This window comes from Chiloscyllium plagiosum, chromosome 9 (genome assembly GCF_004010195.1).
Source record: "Chiloscyllium plagiosum isolate BGI_BamShark_2017 chromosome 9, ASM401019v2, whole genome shotgun sequence".
Lineage (NCBI taxonomy): Eukaryota > Metazoa > Chordata > Chondrichthyes > Orectolobiformes > Hemiscylliidae > Chiloscyllium > Chiloscyllium plagiosum.
This window is the reverse complement of record NC_057718.1, coordinates 105677730-105701989: the sequence shown is the minus strand read 5'-3', so window position 1 is coordinate 105701989 and position 24260 is coordinate 105677730. Positions and strand designations below refer to the sequence as shown.

At 41.5% G+C, this 24260-nt stretch overlaps 1 protein-coding gene across 4 annotated transcripts in view; it reads left to right on the top strand.

The window, feature by feature from the left end:
• Nucleotides 1-24260, top strand: part of ehbp1 (EH domain binding protein 1) — a 386143-nt gene that overhangs the window by 178177 nt on the left and 183706 nt on the right. For all 4 annotated transcript variants that reach the window (XM_043696731.1, XM_043696730.1, XM_043696729.1 and 1 more), the window contains 2 exons: nt 4960-5138; nt 6386-6434. In XM_043696731.1, the coding sequence (XP_043552666.1) occupies nt 4960-5138; nt 6386-6434 (228 nt within the window). The remainder of the gene's footprint in view (nt 1-4959; nt 5139-6385; nt 6435-24260) is intronic.

The following is a 24260-nucleotide window of genomic DNA, read 5'->3' as shown; positions in this document are numbered from 1 at the left end:
GGCTTCCCAGAGAATCCTAGGATAAATCCCATCTGGTCCAGGGGACTTGTCTATTTTTACACCTTCCAGAATTGCTAACACTTCCTCCTTTGCACCTCAATCCCATCTCGTCTAGTAGCCTGCATCTCAGTATTCTCCTTGACAACATTGTCTTTTTCTAGTGTGAATACTGTGAAAAGTATTCATGTAGCACTTCCCCTATCTGCTCTGAATCCACGCACAACTTCCCACTATTATGTGTGATTGGCCCTAATCTTACATTAGTCATTCTTTTATTCCTGATATACCTTTGGAAAGCCTTAGGGTTTTCCTTGATCCTATCTGCCAATGACTCCTCATGCCCTCTCCTGGTTCTTCTCAGCTCTCCCTTTAGGTCTTTCCTGATTAACTTGTAATCCTCAAGTGCCCTAATGTAGCCATCACATGTCATCCTAACATAAGCCTTCTTCTTCCTCTTGACAAGAGATTCAACTTCCTTAGTAAACCATGGCTCCCGCAGTAGCTGGTCCTTGAATAAGCTCCAAATTTCAATTGTGCCCATCCCCTGCAGTTTCCTTCCCCATCCTCTGCATTCTAAATCTTGCCTAATTGCATCGTAATTGCCTTTCCCCCAGCTATAACTCTTGCCCTGCGGTATATACCCATCCCTTTCCATTACTAAAGTAAACATAACCGAATTGTGGTCACTATCATCAAAGTGCTCACTTACGTCCAAATCTTAACACCTGGCCAGGTTCATTACCCAGTACCAAATCTAATGTGGCCTCACCCCTTGTTGGCCTGTCTACATGCTGTTTCAGGAAACCCTCCTATACACATTGGACAAAAAATGACCCACATTTGAACTATAGTATTTCCAGTCAATATTTGGAAAGTTAAAGTCCCCGTAACAACTACCCTGTCACTCTTGCTTCTATTGAAGATTATCCTTGCAATCCTCGCCCCTACATCTCTGGAAGTATTTGGAGGCCTATAGAAAACTCCCAACAGGGTAACCTTTCCTTTCTGGTTTCTAATCTCAGCCCATACTACCTCAGTAGACAAGTCCTCAAACGTCCTTTCTGCAACCGTAATACTGTCCTTGAAAAACAGTGTCCCCCCCCCCACCTTTGCGATTTTCTCTGTTCTTACTGAAACATCTAAATCTGCAACAACCATTCATGTCCCTGCTCTACCCATGTCTCTGAAATGGCCACAACATCAAAATCCCAGGCACGTTCACCCACCTTATTCCAGATGCACCTGGCATTGGAGTAGATACACTTCAAGCCAACTTCTTGCTCACCTTCATGCAATCTTGAAATCTTAGTTCTGACATCACTACTCTCAACCTCCCGTATACTTGAACTACAATTTCAGTTCTGATCCCCCTGCTGAATTAGTTTAAACCCACCCAAAGACCATTAGCAAATATGCCCCCAGGATATTGGTACCCCTCTGGTTCAGGCGAAGACCACCCTGTAGAGGTCCCACCACCCCCAGAAAGAGCCCCAATGATCCAGGAGTCCAAAAACCATCCTACTGCATCATCCCTGTAGCCACGTGTTCAACTTTTCTCTCTCCTCGCCTTGCTAGCACGTGGCATGGGCAACAAGCTAGAGACGACAACTCTGTTCGTCCTAGCTCTAAGCTTCCATCCTAGCTCCCTGAATTTCTGCCTCAACCCCCCATCTCTCTTCCTACCAATGTTGTTGGTGCCTATGTGGACCAAGACTTGGAGTTGCTCCCCCTCCCCCTCAAGTATCTCGAAAACATGATCCGAGACATCACGAACCCTGGGACGTGGGAGGCAACATACCAACCATGAGTCTCTCTCATTCCCACAGAACCTGGTATCTGTTCCCCTAACTATGGAGTCCCCAGTGACTAATGCTGTGTTCCTCTTCCCCCTTCCCTTCTGAGCAACAGGACAGACTCTGTGCCAGAGACCTATGCCCCATTGCTTACCCCTGGTAGGTTGTCCCCCACAACAGTATCCGAAACGGTATACTCGTTGAGAGAACGGCCACAGGGGATCCCTGCACTGTCTGCCAGTTCCCTTCCGTCCCTTGATGGTAACTCATCTACCTTCTTCTTTTACCTGAGGTGTGACTACCTCCCTATAACTCCTCTCAATAACTCCCTCTGTCTCTCAAATGATCCAAAGTTCATTCAGCTCCAGCTCCGGTTCCCTAACGTGCTTTCCGAGGAGCTGGAGTTAAGTACACTTCCCACAGGTGAAGTCAGCAGGGACACTAGTGGTGATCCTTACCTTCCACATTCTGCAGTAGAAACATTCAACTGCCCTAACCTCCAATCCCACTATTCTAAATTCCCAACGAAACTACTGAAAAACTACAAAAAAAAGAAACTAGTCACCTTACTAATCCACGCAAAGAACCTTTTTTGTTTGGTTAGAGGAGGAGGAGGATTGATAGGAGACATTACTGGAGTGGAATGTTTCCCTTATTAACTATGTATTTAAAATGCTTAATAGAATATTTACTGCAGCAAGCACATGAAGCAACAATACAGCTCAGTGAATTAGCATTGCTTATTTTAAGTCATTGTGGACATATTATTCACAACAGCTGAACAATTAGTCGCACTCTTTATTTACCTAGTGTTGTGACTGACAGTAATAAGTTACTGCCTGACCAGAAGTACTTCAGTGTGGGGAATATGATGATCAGATGTGCAGTAAGTTCACTATAAAAGAATACAACTTCACCCTGATGCTGTATACCTGTAGTAGCACTTGTTGGCCATATGAGGGGGTTTATGTCCAAAACAACCCAATCAATCAGACTCCTATTTGATTTTAAAAACTACACTACCACAGACATAAAGTAAAATGTATCTCCATAGGAGATGTTACATCGACAAACATACCCACAATCACAGCAGATGTTACATATCTTTTATTAGTAAATGACAATCACTGAAAGAATATTTTTACTCAACAATTAAAGTATTCTGGTTGTTTCATCTTGATAGTATTTGACAAACAACTGTAATGCAGTCTTGTTTAAATTTAACCAGTACTGAGAAGATAAAATGGGAAAGTGAAATTAAGCTTTCTGATATGGTAAAGGTTCAAAACCTTTTAATCATTTTCTAATACTCAACCTTCATCATATTCTAATAGTCACCTTTTATTAAATTGACACATTTTCTGTTTGTTGTGTTTTATGGATACAGTGGGCATTTATGATATTTACTTTAAGCTCTGTTCTGAATCACTACACCAGATTTCTTAGATGTGAATTACGTTTCTGATTAAACATCCACGTTCTTTTGAAACAGTCTTTTAAAATATTGATTTGAAAGTGGTTTTGTTTTCATGACCAAATTATGACAACAAGTCTTACTCATGGAGAAAGCAATCTATAAAGAGCGTATTTCAAACCATGTAGCTAACATTCACAATTAGTCCGAGGATTCTATTATAATATTATAATTTTGTTTTATTCAATTTCATAAAATGATCGTATAATCCATACAATGTGGAAGCAGGCTATTCGCCCATTGAGTCCACACAGTTACTCCAAAGAGCATCCCACCAAGATCCACCCTACTACCCTATCCCTGTAAGCCTGTATTTCCCATGGCTAATCCACACAACATACACATCCTTGGATACTTTGGGCAATTTAGTATGGCTAATCCAACTAACCTGCACACTTATGGACCCATGCAGACACAGGGAGACTCCATACAGACAGTTGCCTGAAGGTGGAATCAAACCTGGGTCCCTGGTGCTGTGAGGCAGCAGTGCTAACCACTGCGCTACTGTGCCACCCTAGAAACTATTTTTGTGCATTAAGTCCCTAGCTAAGTGACCAAAGCTTTAGTTCTCAATAAAATCACAGCATTAGGTTATCCAGTCGTTCCTGTTTGTGGGAGCTTGCTGTTGTCTGCAAATTGATTGCAGAGTTTGCTATACTTAAACGGCAAGTACAATACAAAATCATTTGAGTACATTCTTAGGTCCTGAAATGTACTATAGAAATGCAAGGTTTTCTTTCTAAAATCCACTGAGGAACAATAATTACATTTAAGTTGATAATGTTTCAACCTATGATTAGTGTTTTATCATGGGTGCAGTGATTTGCACTACATTATGTGCATTTTTGATTAATAAATAGACATTTTATTGCATTCAAAAAATTGGAGACATAGATACTATTATTAATTTAGGGTTGCCTTACCAAGAGGTCTGGCAGAATGTGTTGATAAAAAGAAAAAATTGAAGATGATAAATTGTAAACATAATATCAGATATTTTGCTTTCATGTTTCAGCTTTAAATGCTGAAGTTTTGATTGAAGGCAGTAAATGTAATTTTTAAATCTGGAATATGTATTTTACAGTAGGAGTCCTAAACTGTTATTAATTAAAATACTGAACAATATTACGTGTAATTCTGATGGAAAATCTGACTGGTTATTATATACTACTCTGTTTAGTATATTTGCGTAAAATTTAGTAGCACACCAACAGTAAAACTTTCAACACAAGAATTCCACTTTGTGGACAATATATTTTGCTCCCTAAAAGATGAAGAATTGTGACTTAACTTGTTAAAAATTGGCTGGAAAAAAAATGCATGGATGAATCTTCATTACTTTATCTTTGCATTATGTCGTTTACAAAGGGTTACAAAACATATCAGCTATTTTATAGGTAACAGGAGGTAATGTGTGAGGTCTTCACCCCACAAATGGCAAAATGTATCACTGCATATAGCTTTTGACTTATTACTGTGTACATACTTAGTAACCTATACTGACTTGGCTTTACAAGATCAATGCCGGCAGATAGGATTTAGATGATGGATAAATATTATCTCTTACAATGATTAGCAAAAACTAAATATTATTGAAGAATGAGGCAGATATAAGAAAATTGTAATCTTTCTAGTTGGATCAATTAGTGTTAATTTTCGTAACTTTTTTATTATTCTGTTTTTTTTCCTTAGCCGAGCCCAATCCCAAGTCCTGTTCTGGGGAAAAAGCCAAACGCCACTCAGTCACTGCTTGCCTGGTGTAAAGAAGTAACAAAAAACTACAGAGGAGTGAAGATCACAAATTTCACGACATCATGGAGAAATGGACTAGCTTTCTGTGCAATTCTAAATCATTTCCGGTCAGACTTGATGTGAGTGTTGAACGTAGCTTGACTAATATAAAAAACTGACCTGTGTATCAGAAACACAAACAGAAGTTGCTGACAAAGCTCAGCAGGTTTGGTAGCATCTCTAAAGAGAAATCAAAGTTAACATTTCGGGTCAGGTGACCCTTCCTCAGAATCTGTGTATCATTTCTTTCCAATCAGTTGGGTGAAATTCAACTTTGCCAGAGGATGCATATTGGGCATTTGCAGATAATCTTTCTGTTATAGAACACAGTTGATTGAAGGTCAAATGGGAAAATGGGGCGGGATGTAATAGCGCAGAGGGAGGACGTGTAATGGAACAGAACTGTATCAATCACCGTGTGTAACAATGATTTGGAGATGCCGGTGTTGGACTGGGGTGTGCAAAGTTAAAAATCACACAACACCAGGTTATAGTCCAACAGGTTTAATTGGAAGCACACTAGTGTGTAACAAAGCAGGCTGCATTGGGAGGGGTGTGTAAAGACGGGGGATTGTGTTCTGAAGAATGTGTAATGGATTACGCAGGACATGTAACAGTGTGAGATTGTAAAGGGCAGGGCATATATTGAAGCGGGAGGCTGTAATGGGTTTAGATATGGTAACAGGTGATAAAGTGACTGAGTGGGCCTGTATTAGGCAGGGCATGTAACAGAAGCAACTGTCTCAGGCGTGTTGTGTATGGGCAGGGAGCTTAATAGGTTGGGGGGAGTGTAGTAGCTTTGTACCTCTACTAAATTTAAATTTCATCCTCACATCTTTCCTTGCCCCCATGGTGTGAAATGTTTGCCTTTTTACTGATGGAAGAGAAACCCTTTTTTGTCACTTTGGTTTTGTATTGCTAAAATAATGTTTTAAATTGTCCTTCAAAATTTACAAATAAAATGTTGTTATTAAAATGGATAAGACAATAAGCTGAACCCCATCTGTGTGCTGACAGTAAAGGATTACTGCATGTTAAATGTGTTTTAAAAGGCTCGCATCTAATGTTCATGTCTTCTCTTCGCTGGTAGATGGAAAGGCTTTGGGGGAAAAATTTGATTCTGAGGTTTCTTTATTTTCCACTCTGCTTGTTTTGTTGATTGCTTTACAATGAAATCACTGCTTGTTATATAATATCATTATTGCTATCAATATTTTCATGTTGTATGTGTTTCATTTGAAGTGAGTATTAACTATTCATTGTTTTCTCATCATTTTCTCTTCCCTACCACCCCCCCTTCCCCGCGCATACCAAACTCTCGCCCCAGTGACTACAAATCTCTGAATCCTCAGGATATTAAAGAAAACAACAAAAAGGTAAGAACCACCACAGAAAATGACATGTCTGCAATTTTGGTTTCACCAGTGCTCTTTTAGTAATCCCTGGAAGGTGAGGTTGTTTTGTAAGGTTATAATTGCTGCTTGCGGAAGGTAATCTCCACTGCGGTTTATCTGATGCATTATCGACTCCTGTTTGCATTGGTCACAAACGTTTTAAATCTTCTGGAAGAAAGTCTCTGTAATACAGTATACCTTGCTGTGGCTTTCATCCATGTATTGTGGAACAGATTTTTTTTTAAGGTGAGAAAAAGCTTTAACAGAAACCTTCATCTGTCCATTGCATTACTGATTTCTATAAATTTTATTTGTGCTGTGAGTCATTAAATGAGGCAGAGCTGTTTTCAGAGCTGTCTTAAACAGATTTTTCCTTTTGTGCAGCTGGCTTCTTCCTTGTGCTTTTGCCTCTTGTTTAAAAGCTGCATTGAGTATCTTGGTTGCTTCCTGCAGGTTTATTTCCTCTCTTCTCACAGTTCTGACTGATAACCCCTACTGCCCTTGTTTGGAATGAATGCAAAATGGAGAACAATGCCTGTGTATAGTAACTATGCAAATGCATAAAGTTTCTGACATCTCCTCCTCCTAACCAATTAACACAACAACACAAAATGAATGAATGCTTTCTTTGAGGCCAGAGTCTTTCTGCCTTCTCTCCATTTACCAGTTAAAATGAAGTTGCAGGTGATCATTGCAAGGGCAGTAAAGGTTAAATTGAAGGAATGACTGTTATGTGACAGCCAATACCAGGTCAGATCATAACCCCTGTTTAAGTTCATTGAAATCGAGAAGAAAATGCATGTTTAAATAATGCCTCAGATGCATATCAATTAATAAATGAAATTATTCATAAATCCTAATAGTTTCTTACAGTCTGTTTTTGAAAGCACGTGAATTTACTTGTAATCTGATCTTGGCTGATGAATATTAGTGTATTGTGTATTGAGAAATATTTAGTTTTGCCAGTGTTGCCGTTATTGTTGATGGACAGCATTGATGTCTGTCAATCAACCTGTCATTGCTGTATTAGAGTTTTGCAGAAGGAGAACGCAAGGCTTTTTAAAAAGGACTTGTGACCACTCTTTCATGTCTTTCAAGAATTCAAAATAAAGAAATGCTTCTAATATTTATTGTGGGCTGAAGAAATTTTAATTGAATTGCTAAATATTTATTTTGGACTTATGTAACTAAAATTCCACTTTGTTTCCTAAAAATATGCAACTTTTATATGTAGCCCCCGAGCTACAGATCTTCACAAAAATTTTAAACTTTAATATGTAGCATATCAAAAAATTAAAGGAAAGCCATGTAAACACTTGTAGTTTTTAATTTCCCTTGATGGTTTCATTTTTTTTCATTTTTTTAAATTCATTGTCCCTTATTGTGAACATGATAGATAGATTATGTATAGGAATTTCAGAACTAGTAGCAGGAATAAGTTATTCAGCCCCTCAGGTCTGCTCAACCATTCAACAAGATCATGGCTGATCTTTGACCTCACTTCCATTTTCCCATGCTATTCCCATATCCCTTGATATTTTTAACCTGGAGTAATCTGTTGATCTTTGTCTTAATGCCTGAATGACCGAACCTCTACCCCACAATTCCAAACTTTTACCACCCGCTGAGGGAGGAAATTCCTCCTCATCACAATCTTAAATCGCCTGTCCCCTTATCCTGAGACTTCTTTCACTCTAAGCCAGGGAAATGTTCTACACTTATTCTGTTGAGTTCTGTATAACTCTTGTATGGTTCAATTAGATCGCCTTATCTCTGTCATATTTTTTAAAATGTTAGATAAATCTGTGCTATTACCCTAAGATTATTATTCATAAAAGGAATTTCTCCACACACACCAATAAAAATTAAGTGTAAAAACATACATGCAATTATTAAGTTATGACCCTTAGTAGTTTGGAAAGCAATATAGCTCCATGGAAAATGGAGTAAAAAAACTTTGGGATTTTTTTAAAAAGTAGGCAAAAAAAATCCATGAGTGGGTAGAGTTGGGCGCTCTCAGACCCAGGGTTTTAGTTTTGCTTTCAGCTGTTGAAGTTGGGGTTTTGGAGCTGAAGTTGCTAGATTCAGCTCTCTCTCTGCTGCTGCATAAAGCTTGAGGTCTCTCTCTGCTTCTAGACTGTTTCTTTCATCATTTCGTTCCGCTGGATTAGAGTGAGAAGACTTCATATGAGAATAACATTGTTTTGCTGAATTTGCCTTTGCTAAGGGATGCTGCTATATTGGAAGAATCTATCGATAGAATTAAAGTTACACCAACTCTGTTTTTTGTATTTTAACTGTAGTGTAAGAATAAAGTGTATTTTGCTTAAAGCCCAGTAGTTTGACCCTCAGTCAAATTACATCTGGCACACAGCACTTTAAACTTTCTTTTAAATGAGATAAAAGTTAGGGTCCAGGCTACATCCTTGACATATTTTGAGGGAGTTTGGTCTGGTCCATAGCACAGCTTACGTTGACAGAGGAGCAAAGTTAATATTTCAAATCCGATATGACTTCTTCAGAACTCCAAGAGGAGGGTTAGAAGAAGAAATGGGATCAGAGAGAAAGGGAGGGGCATCAGTACCTATGTGTTGTTGGAGCAGATGTTCCTTAACCTGTGAAGGGAAGAGGAAAGTGGAAGAGTGTTTAATGAGATGAAGAATGAAATGGAACTGGTGCCGAGGACAGCTTTGAGACTGCGGGAAGTGATGCTGATGGCGAGAGAGGTTTTGTGGGTACATGTGGTTACACATGGCATTAAGGGTGGATCGCATGATGCCACAAGATCAGCTGTCCAAGGAGTGTTGTGTGTCACTGGGATGCCCATGATTCTGGGTGGATTTGAAACATGAAGTTTAGGACTTCAATTGAAACCAATGTGGGATGTGTTGGAACCAGAGGCAGTTACTGAGGAAGGAGATTTAGTAAAGTGGGTTTTGCTAAACTCATTATCAAAGGGCAAGAGAGAAATGGAAAGGAATGGAGGTGAATAAGATGAAAAATTCAAATAGATATCCTGTTGGAGACAAGAGCAGAACTTGTTTGAGGAGGATAATCCTAGAAGGCAAGTAGCAGTGAATTAAACACTCAAAGCAAATTACTGAGAATTCTGGAGATCCACACTGTTTATTAATTAAACTGAATGTGTTGATAAATTTTGAATATTTAAAAAAGTGAACACAGTATCATCACTGGTTAGAATGTAGAGTTAGGACTCTATATACTACACTTTTCGGAATAATTCATTTGGAGCACCAGGACTTTTGATAGTTTAATTTAAATCATTTACAGGATTATGAAGATATGAATAAGACAAAGGAGTAGACCATTCAGATCCTTGAACCTGCTCCACCAAACAATAATATCATGGCTGATGTAACTGTTACTTCAACTCCAACAATTGAAATGTGAAGCTTATTCAAGGAACAGCTACTATGTGTCCTTGATAAGTACATACCTGTCAGGCAAGGAGGAAGTGGTAGAGCAAGGGCGCCGCAATTTACTAAAGAAGTTGAATCTCTTGTCAAGAGGAAGAAGAAGACTTATGTTAGGATGAGATGTGAAGGCTCAGTTAGGATGCTTTAGAGTTACAAGCTAGCCAGGAAAGACCGAAAGAGAGAACTAAGATGAGCCAGGAAAGGACATGAGAAGTCATTGGCAGATTGGATCAAGGAAAACCTGAAGGCTTTCTACCGGTATATCAGGAATAAAAGAATGACTGGAGTAAGAACAGGGCCAGTCAAGGTCAATAGTGGGCAGTTGTGCATGGAGTCCAAGGGGATAGAAGAAGTGCTAAATGAATATTTTTCATCAGTATCGCACTGGAAAAAGACAATGTTGTCCAGGGGAATACTGAGATACAGGCTACTAGACTAGATGGGATTGAGGTTCACGAGAAGGAGGAGGTGTTAGAAATTCTGTAAAGTGGGAAAATAGATAAGTCTCCTGGGCTGGATGGGATTTATCCTTGGATTCTCTGGGAAGCCAGGAAGGAGATTGCAGAGCCTTTGGCTTTGATCTTTATGTCATCATTGTCTACAGGAATAGTGCAAGAAGACTGGAAGATAGCAAATGTTGTTCCCTTGTTCAAGAAGGGGAGTAGAGATAACCCTGGTAATTATGGAGCAGTGAGCCTTACTTCGGTTGTGGGTAAAGTGTTGGTAAAAGTTCTAAGAGATAGAACTTACAATTATCTCAAAAGAGATAAGTTGATTTGAAATAGTCAACACGATTTTGTGAAGGGTAGGTCGTGCCACACAAACCTTATTGAGTACTTTGAGGTGGTGACCAAACAGGTGGATGAGGGTAAAGTGGTTGATGTGGTGTATATGGATTTCAGTAAGGCATTTGATAAGGTTTCCCACGGTACGCTATTGCAGAAAATACAGAGGCATGGGATTGAGGGTGATTTAGCAGTTTGGATCAGAAATTGGCTGGGTGGAAGAAGATAAAGGGTGGTGATTGATGGGAAATGTTCATCCTGGAGTTCAGTTACTAGTGGTGAACAGCAAGGGTCTGTTTTGGGTCCACTGCTGTTTGTCATTTTTACAAAAGACCTGGATGATGGCACTGAAGGATGGGTTAGTAAATTTGCAGATGGCACTGAGGTCGGTGGAGCTGTGGATAGTGCTGAAAAATGTTGCAGCTATGGCGGGAAGGTCTTATGAGGAAAGGCTGAGGGACTTGAGGCTGTTTTCGTTAGAGAGAAGAAGGTTGAGAGGTTGAGACATAAAAGATAATGAGAGGGTTAGATAGGATGGACAGTGAGACCCTTTTTCCTCAGATGGTGATGGCTAGCACGAGGGGACATAACTTAAAATTGAGGGGTGATAGATATAGGACAGATGGCAGAGGTAATTGCTTTTCTCAGAGAGTAGTAGGGGCGTAGGATGCTCTGCCTGTAATAGTAGTAGACTTGCCAACTTTAAGGGCATTTAAATGGTCATTGGAAAAACATTTGGATGAGAATGGAATAGTGTAGGTTAGATGGGCTTCAGATTGGTCTCACAGGTCGGCACAACGTCGAGGGCCGAAGGGCCTGTACTGTGCTGTTATGTTCTATATTCTATTCTATATTCTATATATAATTTGCCACTATCTAAGGTTGACTCCGTTGATTATGGGACTGATTGTGAAATACTGTAATTTGAATTCTTGAATATGAGAGCAAAATGCAAGTTATGTGAATACTCCTGCTCGATCAGATTTAATAATATTTTTGACTGCAGTGATAACATTAAGTTGTTGGAATGTAAAAAGTGCTCTCCCACCCCTGAAGGCAAATGTTCTGGTAAACAATGGCAGAACATTGAATGCAATTCATAGAAACAGAAATTAGAAACAGGAGTACACTATTCAGCTCTTCAAGCCTGGTCTGCCATTCAGTATGATGATTTTTAATCATCCATCTCAGTATCCTGTTCCTATTCTCTCTCCCCATGCCTTAACCCTAACCCTTTGATCCCTTTACCATAAGAACTAAATCTAACTCTTAGAAAACAATCAGTGTTTGGATCTCAGCTTCTTGTGGCTACAGGCTTGCCACTCTCTGTCTGAAGAAGTTTCTCCTTGGTCTCAGTCCTAAATGGCTTACCCATATCCTTAGATTATGATGCCTGAATCTAGAGTCTTCAGTCATCAGGAACATCCTTCCTGTATTTGCCCCAATCCTGTCTGAATTTTGTATGTTCGTATGAGATCCCACTCATCCTTCTAAACTCTCATGAATATAGTTCTACCTGACCCAGCCTCTCTCCATACATTAGAGTCAAGAGTGTGGCTCCGAGGACCAGGAGAATGAGCCTCATTCCTGATGAAGGGCTTATGCCCGAAACATCGGTTCTCCTGGTCCTCGGATGCTGCCTGACCTGCTGTGCTTTTCCAGCACCACATTCTCAACTCTGATCTCCAACATATGCAGTCTTCACTTTCTCCTCTCTTCATACATCAGTCCTGCCATCATAGGAATCAGTCAGGTAAACCTTTGTTGCATTCCCTCCATAAACCGAACTTCTTTCCGAAGAAAAGGAGACCAAAATTGCACACAATACTCCTTGGTCTCACCAAAGCCCTGTAAAATTGCAAAAGACATCCCTGCTCATACACTCAAATCCCCTCATGATGAAAGCTAACATGCCATTTACCACCTTCACTGCCTGTGTACCTGCATGCTTACTTTCACTATGCAAGGCCACTTAGGTCTCACTGCACTTCTCCATCTCCCCATCTATCACTATTCTGATAATAATCTGCCTTCCTGTTTATACAAACAAAGTGGATAACCTCATATTTATCCATATTATATATATCACCTTCCACGATTTTGCCCACTCAACTTGCCTCTATCATATAAAATATCTCTGCAGACACTTCATAGTTCACCCTCCCACCCAACTTTGTGTCATCTTCAAACACAAAGTTATTACATTTAGCTTTCTCCTCTAAATCTAAAGCATCTATATTTTGAACAACTGGGATCCAGCACTGAGCCCTGAGGTACCCTATTAGACACTGCCTGACACTCTGTAAAGAGACCGATTTATTCCTACTCTTTGTTTCCTGTCTGCCAACCAGTTCTCTATCCATGTCAGTACATTAACCCCAATCCCATGTGCTTTAATTTTGCATGCAAATTTCCGTGTGGGATCTTATCCAAGACCTCCTTAAAATACAAGTAAATAGCAACCACTGGCTTCCCCTTATCAGCTCTAATTGGCGTATTCTCGAAAAGTTCCAGTAGATTCGTCAAGTATGACTTCTCCTTCCAATTCTGTCACTGATATCCAAGTTAAATCTCTGCTGTTAAATCTTTTATAAAAGACTCTAGCATTTTCCTCATCAGTGATGTCAGGCTAACTGGTCTATAATTCCCCATTTTCTCTCTATGCCCTTATTTTCTAATTGGTCGGGTTATATTAGCTACTTCCAATCTGTAAGAATTGTTCCAGTGTCGATGGAAACTTGATAGACGATCGTATTGCTAGGGTCACTTCCTTAAATACTCTGGGATATAGATTATCTGGCCCGATGATTTATCGGCCTTCAATACCATCAAATTCCCCAACACCATTTTCAAACCTATACTGATTACCTTCAGTTCTTCACTCTCACTAGACCCTGTGTTCCCCAACATTTTTGTGATGCTATTTGTATCATCCTTTGTGAAGACAGAAACAAAATATGAATTTAACTGGTCTGCCATCTTTTAGTTCCCCATAATAACTTGCTCTGTTTCTGACTGTAAGGGACCTACATTTGACTACATTAACCTGATTCTCTTCAGTTACCCATAGAAGCTTTTATAATCCATTTGTATCAGTCTGCAAGCTTATTCTCTTACTCTATTTTCCTTCTTAAACAATTCCATTATTGTCCTTCTTTCTAAATTGCTCCCACTCCCCAGGCCTGCTGCTTTTTTTGTCCAATTTGTATGTGCCTTCCTTGGATCTAATACTATCCCTAATTTTCCTTGTTAGCCATGGTTGGACCACCTTTCCTACTTTACTTTTGTACCAGACAGAAATGAACAATTGTTGCAGTTCGACAATACACTCTTTAAATGTTTGCCATTACCTCTTCAACATGATCTCTTTAAGTAATGTTTCCCAATTTATCAGAGTGAGCTCACACCACCATCGTTCCCTTTATTTAGATTGTGCCCTAGTCTCAAAATCAACAGTGTTGCTCTCCATCTTAATGGAGAATTCTATTATATTATGGTCACTCTTCAAGGGGTCTTACACAGCTAGATTGTCAATTATTTCTTTCTCATCACACAGTGCCCAATCTGGGATTGGCCTGTGCTCTAATAATACAGAAAATGCTGGCAAAACTGGATTCTGATGAAGAGTCTCCAAAGATGACTCAATGTTAACTTTGCTTTCTCCACGCAGGTGCTTCCTGACTGAGTTTCGCCAGCAATTTCTGTTTTTGTGTCCGATCTCTAGCGCCTGCAATTGTAGATTGGTCAGTTCTCGAGTTGGTTCCTCAATTTATTGGTCCAGAAAACCACCCCACACCTTCTCCAGGAATTCTTCCTCTTTGGTATTATTGATTTGATTTGCCCAATGAAGCTTAAAGACCCCCGTGATCACATTGAAACCTTAATTTCTTGAATCTCTAATTTCCTTTTTAATGCCTTCCTCAGCATTATTGCAACAGATTAATGGTCTGTAAATCTTTTGTTCTCTGGCCCTTCGTGTTTCTAAGCTGAACCCATACAGAATTCACTTCACCAGAACTAATATCCTTCCTCATCGTTGCATAATTTCCTGTTTAACCAGCAATGCTATTCCTTTTTTTCATGGCCTTCCTAAAAACTGAGTACATCTGGGATATTCAATTCTCATCCCTGGTCACCTTGCAGCCATGTCTCTGTAACCTCAACTGTATCATACCCATTGATATCTATTTTTTTTTAGATTAGATTACTTTACAGTGTGGAAACAGGCCCTTCGGCCCAACAAGTCCACACCGACCCGCCGAAGCGCAAACCACCCATACCCCTACATTTAACCCTTACCTAACACTACGGACAATTTAACATGGCCAATTCACCTGACCTGCACATCTTTGGACTGTGGGAGGAAACCGGAGCACCCGGAGGAAACCCACGCAGACACGGGGAGAATGTGCAAACTCCACACAGTCAGTCGCCTGAGGCGGGAATTGAACCCGGGTCTCTGGCGCTGCGAGGCAGCAGTACTAACCACTGTGCCACCGTGCCGCCCACCCACCGTGCCGCCCACAGTGGATGAATTTGTAAGTGAATTTGTGCGACAAATTCATCCACTTTATTGCAAGTGCTCCACTTATTAAGATACAAGGCCTTAAGGCGTTACTTTTTAGCATTTAGTCCTATTTGCACTGACACCCTGTTTAATTCTTGCACTTAAATTCTCTGTTTATCATTTCTCTTATTTCCCATTCTGTCTTTTGTTTTTGCCTTTGTCCCCCTCTGTTCTGTCTCCCTGTATATATTCCCAGCCCTTGCCATTTTAGTTTAAACCCTCCCCAACCACACTAGCAAGTACTCTCCGAAGACATCAGTTCCAGTCCGGCCCAGGGACAAACCGTCCGATTTGTACTGGTTCCACCTACTCCAAATCCACTCCCAAAATCTCTGGAATCTGAAACCATGCTCTGTACTATCTTTCCAGCCACACATTCATCTGAAATATCCTCCTATTTCTACTCTGACCAACATGTGGCACTGATAGTAATCCTGCGATAACTACCATTGAGATCCTACTTTTTAAACTGTTTTCTAACTCCCTATATTATACTCCTTAAGACCTTGTCTCTTTTTCTCCCCCCAATGTTGATGGTACTGATGTTTCCCACAACCACTGACTGTTCACCCTTTTGCTCCACAATGTCCTGTAGTCACTGTGACATCCTTAATCCTCGCACCCAGGAGATAGCATACAATCCTGGAGTTTCGTTTGCTGCCACATAAATGTCCATCTATATTCCTTAAATTGAATCCCCTATTACTATTGCATTCCCACACTTATTCCTTCTCTCAGGCAGCAAACTGATTTGTGATGCAATAAATTTGGCTGTTGCTACTTTCACCTAAGAGGCCATTCTTCCCATCAGTATCCAAAGCAACTATCTGTTTTTCAGGGGTACAGCTACAGGAGACCCCTGCACTGCCTGTCTAGTCCTCTTTCTCTGTCTGGTGGTCACCATCCCCTCCTTGCCTATGAACCATTAGCCTTATGAGTGACCACCTTTCTGTATATTAACAAGGAGCAAGAATAGATGACTCAGCCCTTCCAGCCTGAGCCCATTCAATAAACTATGGCTGATCTGATTTTAAACCTCAACTCTGCAATCTGTGTATCTCTGCTCATCTTTCGCTACCTAGGAAGTCAAGAATCTTATCTACTTCTTCCTTACAGATATTTAGATATACTATGTATATCTGCTATCCATGATACATTCAGTCTCGTGAATGCTCGTGGTCTCTAAAACTTGCAATATTTTAATTTTGTAAAGTTATAAGCCCTTACCTGACTTCCTGGACATAGTCATGCTAATGTATGTTTCTCTACCAGTTGAAGTCATGCTAATGTATGTTTCTCCTTGTTGGTCTCTTTTTAACGCAGTTTCTCCTCAATGTTGAATTTCTATCTTACCTATTTTTCTATCTTTTCTAAGTCTGTAATTGAAACTCTCTCTCCTTCACTTTCTTTTTTGCTACCAATCATACCATTTCAGATTTTGCTTGTCTTTATCTGGTGGTTGTCTGTTTTGTTCCATTTTACATGTTAATTATGTTAATTCACCTTTCCCACCACTGTTAATTAAGATCCTAGCACTGTCAAAATCTACAGAAATCTCAAACCTGACTTATTTTTCACCGTAGGTGGTGCTGGTCGCTCCCATATGTAGCAGGTGCCTTTCTCAACATCTAAAAATGTGATAGTGTGACCCAGGGCCAAACAACCATAGCTTCCTGTTTAAGCAGGATATTACATTTACTGCCATAACGTTCAATAACAACTTTATATGTTTAGAATGCCTTTATTGTGCTGAAACATCCAAAAGCACCTCCAAAGTGTAAAGAAACGTATGACACTGAGCCACATAGAAATATTAGGACAGATGACCAAAATCTTGATCAGAGGCAGATTTGAAGGATTAATTTGAATGAGGAAAGTAAGGTTTAGGAGGCGTGGATAGGAATTCCAGCCTTAGACCCCAGGCAGTTGAAAGCATGGCCTCTAATAGTGGAATGATTAAAAGTGAGCAGGAGGACACCTGAATTAGAAGAGCACAAGTATCTTAGAGCGTTACAGGAATGGATGAGTTTATAGACATTAACAAGGTTAAGAGTTTGGAAACAGACATGATAATTTTATAAGGCATTGATTCGATGGAATCCAATTGAGGTCAGTAAACACAGGGATGGTGGGTGAATGGAATTTGGTGTGAATGAAGGCACAGGCAGCAGGATTTGGATGAGCAAGTTCAGAAGGTAGTATGTTATATTTGCTGGGTGTACAGTAGAATAGCGAATTTTGGAGGCAACAAAGGCATGGAAGAGGGTTTCAACAGCAAAATTAGGTGGTTATGATGATGGAAATCCAGCTACTTGTTAAGGTGCTTTATTTTACGCACTGTTATATTCAAATCTGAGCTACTTCACTTAAGTTATACTGTGTACTCAGCTTCTTTCTAACTCCTTTTACACTCACGACTGTGGGGCCAAATTCAGCTCTAACTCCAAGTACAAACTTGCTGATGACACCACCATACAAACAATGACAAGACAGTGCAGGAAGGAGATAGACAGCTTACTGGCATGGTGTAAAGACAACAATCTCTCCCTGAATGTCAGCAAAACAAAGGAGCTAGTCATCAACTTCAGGAAGCGGAGTGGAGTTCATGCCCCTGTCTACATCAGTGGTGCTGAGGTGGAGAGCTTCAAGTTTCTACGAATAAATATCACCACTGATTTATCCTGGTCCATCCATGTTGATGCAACAGTCAAGAAAGCTACACCAACGGCTCTACTTCCTCAGAAGGCGAAGGAAATTAGGCATGTCCACGATAGCAGTTTTTATAGATGCACCATAGAAAGCATTTTATTTGGATGCAGCACAGCTCGGTCTGACATCTGCTGTGCTTAGGACTGCAAGAAATTACAGAGAGTTGTGAACACAATACAGTCCATCAGGAAAACCAGCCTTCCCTCCATTGACTTCAACTACGCTTGCTGCTGTCTTAGGAAAGCAGCCAACAAAATCAAAGACCCTTTCCACCCCATTTATACTCTCTACCAGCATCTTCTATCAGGCAGTAGATGCAAATGCTTGAAAACATATACCGACAGATTTAAGAACAGCTTACCTGCTGTTATCAGAATTACAAATGGGTCTCTAATATTATTAGAATTGATCTTTCTCTGCACCTTCTTATACCTGTAAAACTATATTCTGCATTCTGTTCTCTTAATCTGATGTACTTATGCAAGGTATGATTTGTCTGATTAGCAAGCAAAACAATACTTTTCACGATATTTCGGAACATAACATAAGAACTAGGAACAAAAGTGGGCCATCTGGCCCTTCGAGCCTGCTCTGCCATTCAGTAAGGTTATGGCTGATGTTTTTGTGGCCTCAGCTCCACTTACATGCTCTCTCTCTGTAGCCCTTAATTCCTTTATTGTTCAAAGAAAAATCTCTTGTAGCTTTAAAATGTTCACTGAAGTAGCGTCAACCTCTTCACTGGGCAAGGAATTCCACAGATTCACAACCCTCTGGACGACGAAGTTCCTTCTCGATTCAGTCCTAAATCTGTTCCCCCTAATTTTGAGGCGATGCCATCTTGTCCTCTTTTCACCTGCCAGTGGAAACATCCTCTCTATGTCTACCTTGTATATTCCCTTCAGAATTTTATGTTTCTATAAGACCCCCCTCATTCTTCTAAATTCCAATGAATATAATCCCAATCTACTCAGTCTCTCCTCATAAGCCCAACCCCCTCAACTCTCAAATCAACCTAATGAACCTCCTCTGCACCTCCTCCGGTGCCAGTACATCCTTTCTCAAATAAGGAGACTAAAACTGCACACAGTACACCAGTGTAGCCTCACTAGCACCCTATACAGCTGCAACATAACCTCCATGCTTTTAAACTCAATCCCTTTAGCAATGAAGGACAAAATTCTATTTGCCTTCCTAATCATTCGTTATACCTGCAGACCAACCTTCTGTGACTCATGCGCAAGGACACCCAGATTCCTCTGCACAGCAACATGCTGCAACTTTTTACCATGCAAGTAAAAGTCCTTTTTACTGTTAGACCTACCAAAATGGTTGACTTCACATTTATTAATGTTGTATTCCATCTGCCGACCTTTGCCCACTCATTTAAAGTATCTATGTTCCTCTGCAAAGTATCCCTGTCCTCTGCACACTGCTCTGCCACTCATCCTAGTGTCATCCGCAAATTTTGACACACTACACGTGGTTCCCACATCCAAATCATCTGTATAAATTGTGAATAATTGCGGTGCCAACACTGATCCCTGAGGCACACCACTGATCACTGATTGCCAACCAGAATACATTCATTTATCCTCATTCTTTGCTTCCTGTTGGTTAACCAATCCTCTATCCATGCTAATACTTTATCCATAATGCCATGCATCTTTATCTTATGCAGCAGCCTCTTGTGCGGCACCTTGTCGAAGGCCGTTTGGAAATCTAGGTTCACCACATCTACTAGGTCCCCGTTGTCCACTGTGTTAGTAATGTCTTCATAGAATTCCATGAGATTTGTTAAGCATGACCTGCCCTTTATAAACCAATGCTGCGTGTGCCCAATGGGACAATTTCTATCTAGATGTCTTGCTATTTCTTCTTGGTAATAGACTGAAGTGTCTTCCCCACTGCAGAAGTTCAGCTAACCAGTCTATAATTCCCTGACTTTTGTCTACCACCCTTTTTAAACAGTGGCGTCACATTTGGTGTTTTTCAATTTGCTGGAACTGCCCCAGAGTCCAGTGAATTTTGGAAAATTACCACAAGTGCACTTGCTGTTTCTCCCACCATCTCTTTTAGAACCTTGGATGCACTCTATCAGGGCAAGGAGACTTGTCTATCCTTCGCTCCATTTTCTTGCCCAACACAACCTCTTCCATAATGACTGTTTTCAGGTCCTCACCTACCTTCGTCTCTTTGTTAATTACTGGCATGTGACATTAATAAATCAAATCAAATACGTAGATCAGAATTAGGTCAATTAGCCCATCAAATCTGCTCTACCATTCAATGAGATCATGACTGATCTGATTATTCTAAATTCTGGATTAGTGGTGCTGGAAGAGCACAGCAGTTCAGGCAGCATCCAAACCACTTTCCTGATTTTTACCTATCACATCTGATTCTCTTACTGATTAAAAATTGATCTGTCTCAGCCTTTAATATATTTAATGACCCTGCGTTGACAGCCCTCTGTGGTAAAGAATTCCACAGATTCACTATCCTCTGAGAGAAGAAATTTCTCCTCATTTCTGTCTTAAACATGTAACTTCTTACTCTAAGATTATGCCTTCTAGTTCTAGATGAAAAACAACCATCCATCTTGTGAAGTCCTCTAAAACTCTTGCATGTTTTAATAAGATCACCTCTCATTCTTCAATATTCCAACAAGCCAAGGTCCAATCTACTAAACGTGTCCTCCTAACACAATCCCTCCATGACAGGTAACAGCATTGTGAAAATTGTCTAGACTGCCTCCAATTCCAGCGTATCTTTCCTTAGATAAGGAGCCTAAAGCTGTTCACAGTAATCCAACTATGGTCTGACCAATGCCTGTATAGTTTTAGCAGAGCCTCCCTCCATTTATGTCCATTCCCTTTGATATAAAGGCTGACATTCCATTTGCCTTCCATATTAACCGTTGAACTTGAATTCCAGCTTTTTGTGAGTCATGGAGGCGGACTCTCTACTCCCTCTATTCTGCAGTCTTTCTCCATTTAAATAATACTTAGCTCCTCTATTCTTAATGCCAAAAAGCATAACCTCCCAATTCCCCACATATTCCACGTGCCAGGTTTTTACACACACTCTTGAGTAAGAAACAATAACAAACTAAGAAACCATGTCCTGATTGGTGACTGAAATTGCTAATAGACTGCCTAAGAATTAAACAGGGAGAAAATGAAGACTGCAGATGCTGGAGAGCTGAAAATGTGTTGCTAGAAAAGCGCAGCAGGTCAGGCAGCATCCAGGGAACAGGAGAATCGACGTTTCGGGCATAAGCCCTTCTTCAGGAATGGATGCTGCCTGACCTGCTGCGCTTTTCCAGCAACACATTTTCAGCTCTGATCTCCAGCATCTGCAGTCCTCACTTTCTCCTCAGATGCTGGAGAGTCAGAGTTGAAAAATGTGACACTGGAAAAAGCACAGCAGGTCAGGCAGCATCCGAGGAGTTGACATTTTTTGGACAGAAGCCCTTCATCAGGACTCAAAATTAAATTGACCTGGCTTCAGTGGGGATTACCTTTCACTGAGTGATCTGATTGACCTCATGTCCTTTTTCTGCTGTATTCACAGAAAGCAGGAGGCTGTCTACCCAGTTTCTTTCCACATTTCACCAGTAAGCCTGTCAGCCAAACTGGCTGCTTCCCTCCCAAGTCATAGATTCATAAAGTCATACAGCATGGAAACAGAGCCTTTGATCCACACTGACCATGTTCCATTTGTCTGCATTTGGCCCATATCCCTGCAAACCTTTGCTATTCATGTACTTGTCCAAATATCTTTTATACACGATAACTGTATCATTTTCTCTGGTAGTTCAGTCCACACACAAACCACTCTGTGCAATAAAAAAGCCGCTCTTCATGTCCTTGTTAAAACTTTCTCTTCTCACCTTAAAAATATGCCCCCTAGCTTTGAACTTCCCCGACCTAAGGGAAAAGACCTTTATTATTCATCTTTTCTATGCCCATCATGATTTTATAAAGCCCTATAAAGTCACCCCTCAATCTCCTACATTCCAGTGAAAAACGTCCTGACAGCCCCCTGCTGAAAACCCAAGAATGCCATTTTGAGGGGTTAGCTGCCAAGAATCAGAATCAAGATAACAAATTACTTATTGGCCTCATGCATTGTGCTAAACAGTATGGACAGTTGCCTCATTAACACATCAATCCCCTCTTGTCAAAATGGCTGCAGCATATGGCTATAAGACTCAGTTGTGTGAACTTATGATGTGGAGGAGCTGGTGTTGGACTGGGGTGGACAAAGTTAAAAATCGCACAGCACAAGGTCATAGTCCAACAGGTTTATTTAGAAGCACTAGCTTTCTGAGCACTGCTCCTTCATCAGGTAATTGACAAAGGAGCAGCATTCTGAAAGCTAGTACTTGCTACTAGAGTCATTGAGTCATAGAGAGAGCACGGAAACAGACCCTTCGGTCCAACTCGTCCATGCCGACCAGATATCCCAACCCAATCTAGTCCCACCTGGCCCATATCCCTACAGACCCTTCCTATTCATATACCTATCCACATGCCTTTTAAATGTTTCAATTGTATTAGCCTTCACCACTTCCTCGCTGAAGCCAGATGCCAACTCGAAGACACCTCTTCGTACCGCCCCCTCGACCATGTCCCCACCCCTCCATCACCAAACCATCATCTCCCAGACCATACAGAACCTCATCACCTCCGGAGATCTTCCAACCTCATAGTCAGGGAACCCCGCACCGCCCGATTCTACCTCCTTCCCAAGATCCACAAGCCTGACCACCCTGGCCGACCCATTGTCTCAGCATGCTCCTGCCTCACCGAACTCCTATTTACCTACCTTGATACTGTCCTATCACCCCTAGTCCAGGAACACCCCACATATGTTTGAGACACCACCCATGCCCTCCACCTCCTCCAAGACTTCCGTTTCCCTGGCCCCCAACGCCTCATCTTCACCATGGATATCCACCCTCTATGCCTCCATCCGCCATGACCAGGGCCTCCAAGCCCTCCGTTTCTTCCTCTCCAGACGTCCCCAACAGTACCCTTCCACCGACGCACTCATTTGTTTGGCCGAACTGGTCCTCACCCTTAACAATTTCTCCTTCGAATCCTCCCACTTCCTCCAGACCAAAGGGGTAGCCATGGGCACCCGTATGGGCCCCAGCTATGCCTGTCTCTTTGTTGGCTACGTAGAGCAGTTGATCTTCCGTAGTTACACTGGCACCACTCTCCCACCGCTTCCTCCGCTACATTGGTGACTGCATTGGCACCACCTCATGCTCCTGCAAGGAGTTTGAGCAATTCATCAACTTCACCAACACATTCCACCCCGACCTTAAATTCACCATCTCTGACACCTCCCTCCCCTTCCTGGACCTCTCCATCTCCATTAATGATGACCGATTTGACAATGACATTTTTTACAAACCCACCGACTCCCATAGCTACCTGGAGTACATCTCTTCCCACCCTACCTCCTGCAAAAATGCCATCCCGTATTCCCAATTCCTCCACCTCCGCCGTATCTGCTCCTAGGAGGACCAGTTCCATCACAGAACACACCAGATAGCCTCCTTCTTTAGTGACCGCAATTTCCCTTCCCACGTGGTTAAAGATGCCCTCCAACGCATCTCATCCACATCCCGCCCCTCCGCCCTCAAACCCCACCCCTCCAACCATAACAAGGACAGAACCCCCCTGGTGCTTACCTTCCACCCTACCAGCCTTCGCATAAACCACATCATCCGACGACATTTCCGCCACCTCCAAACAGACCCCACCACCAGGGATATATTTCCCTCCCCACCCATTTCCGCTTTCTGCAAAAACCGTTCCCTCCGTGACGACCTGGTCAGGTCCACGCCCCCTTACAACCCACCCTTCCTTCCTGGCACCCTCCTCTGCCACCACAGGAATTGCAAAACCTGCGCCCACACCTCCTCCCTCACCTCCAACTAAGGCCCCAAAGGAGCTTTCCACATCCATCAAAGTTTTACCTGCACATCCACCAGTATCATTTATTGTATCCGTTGTTCCCGATGCGGTCTCCTCTACATTGGGGAGACTGGACGCCTCCTAACCCAGCGCTTTAGGGAACATCTCCGGGACACCCACACCAATCAATTGTGGGCGGTACGGTGGCACAGTGGTTAGCACTGCTGCCTCACAGCGCCAGAGACCCGGGTTCAATTCCCGCCTCAGGCGACTGACTGTGTGGAGTTTGCACATTCTCCCCGTGTCTGCGTGGGTTTCCTCCGGGTGCTCCGGTTTCCTCCCACAGTCCAAAGATGTGCAGGTCAGGTGAATTGGCCATG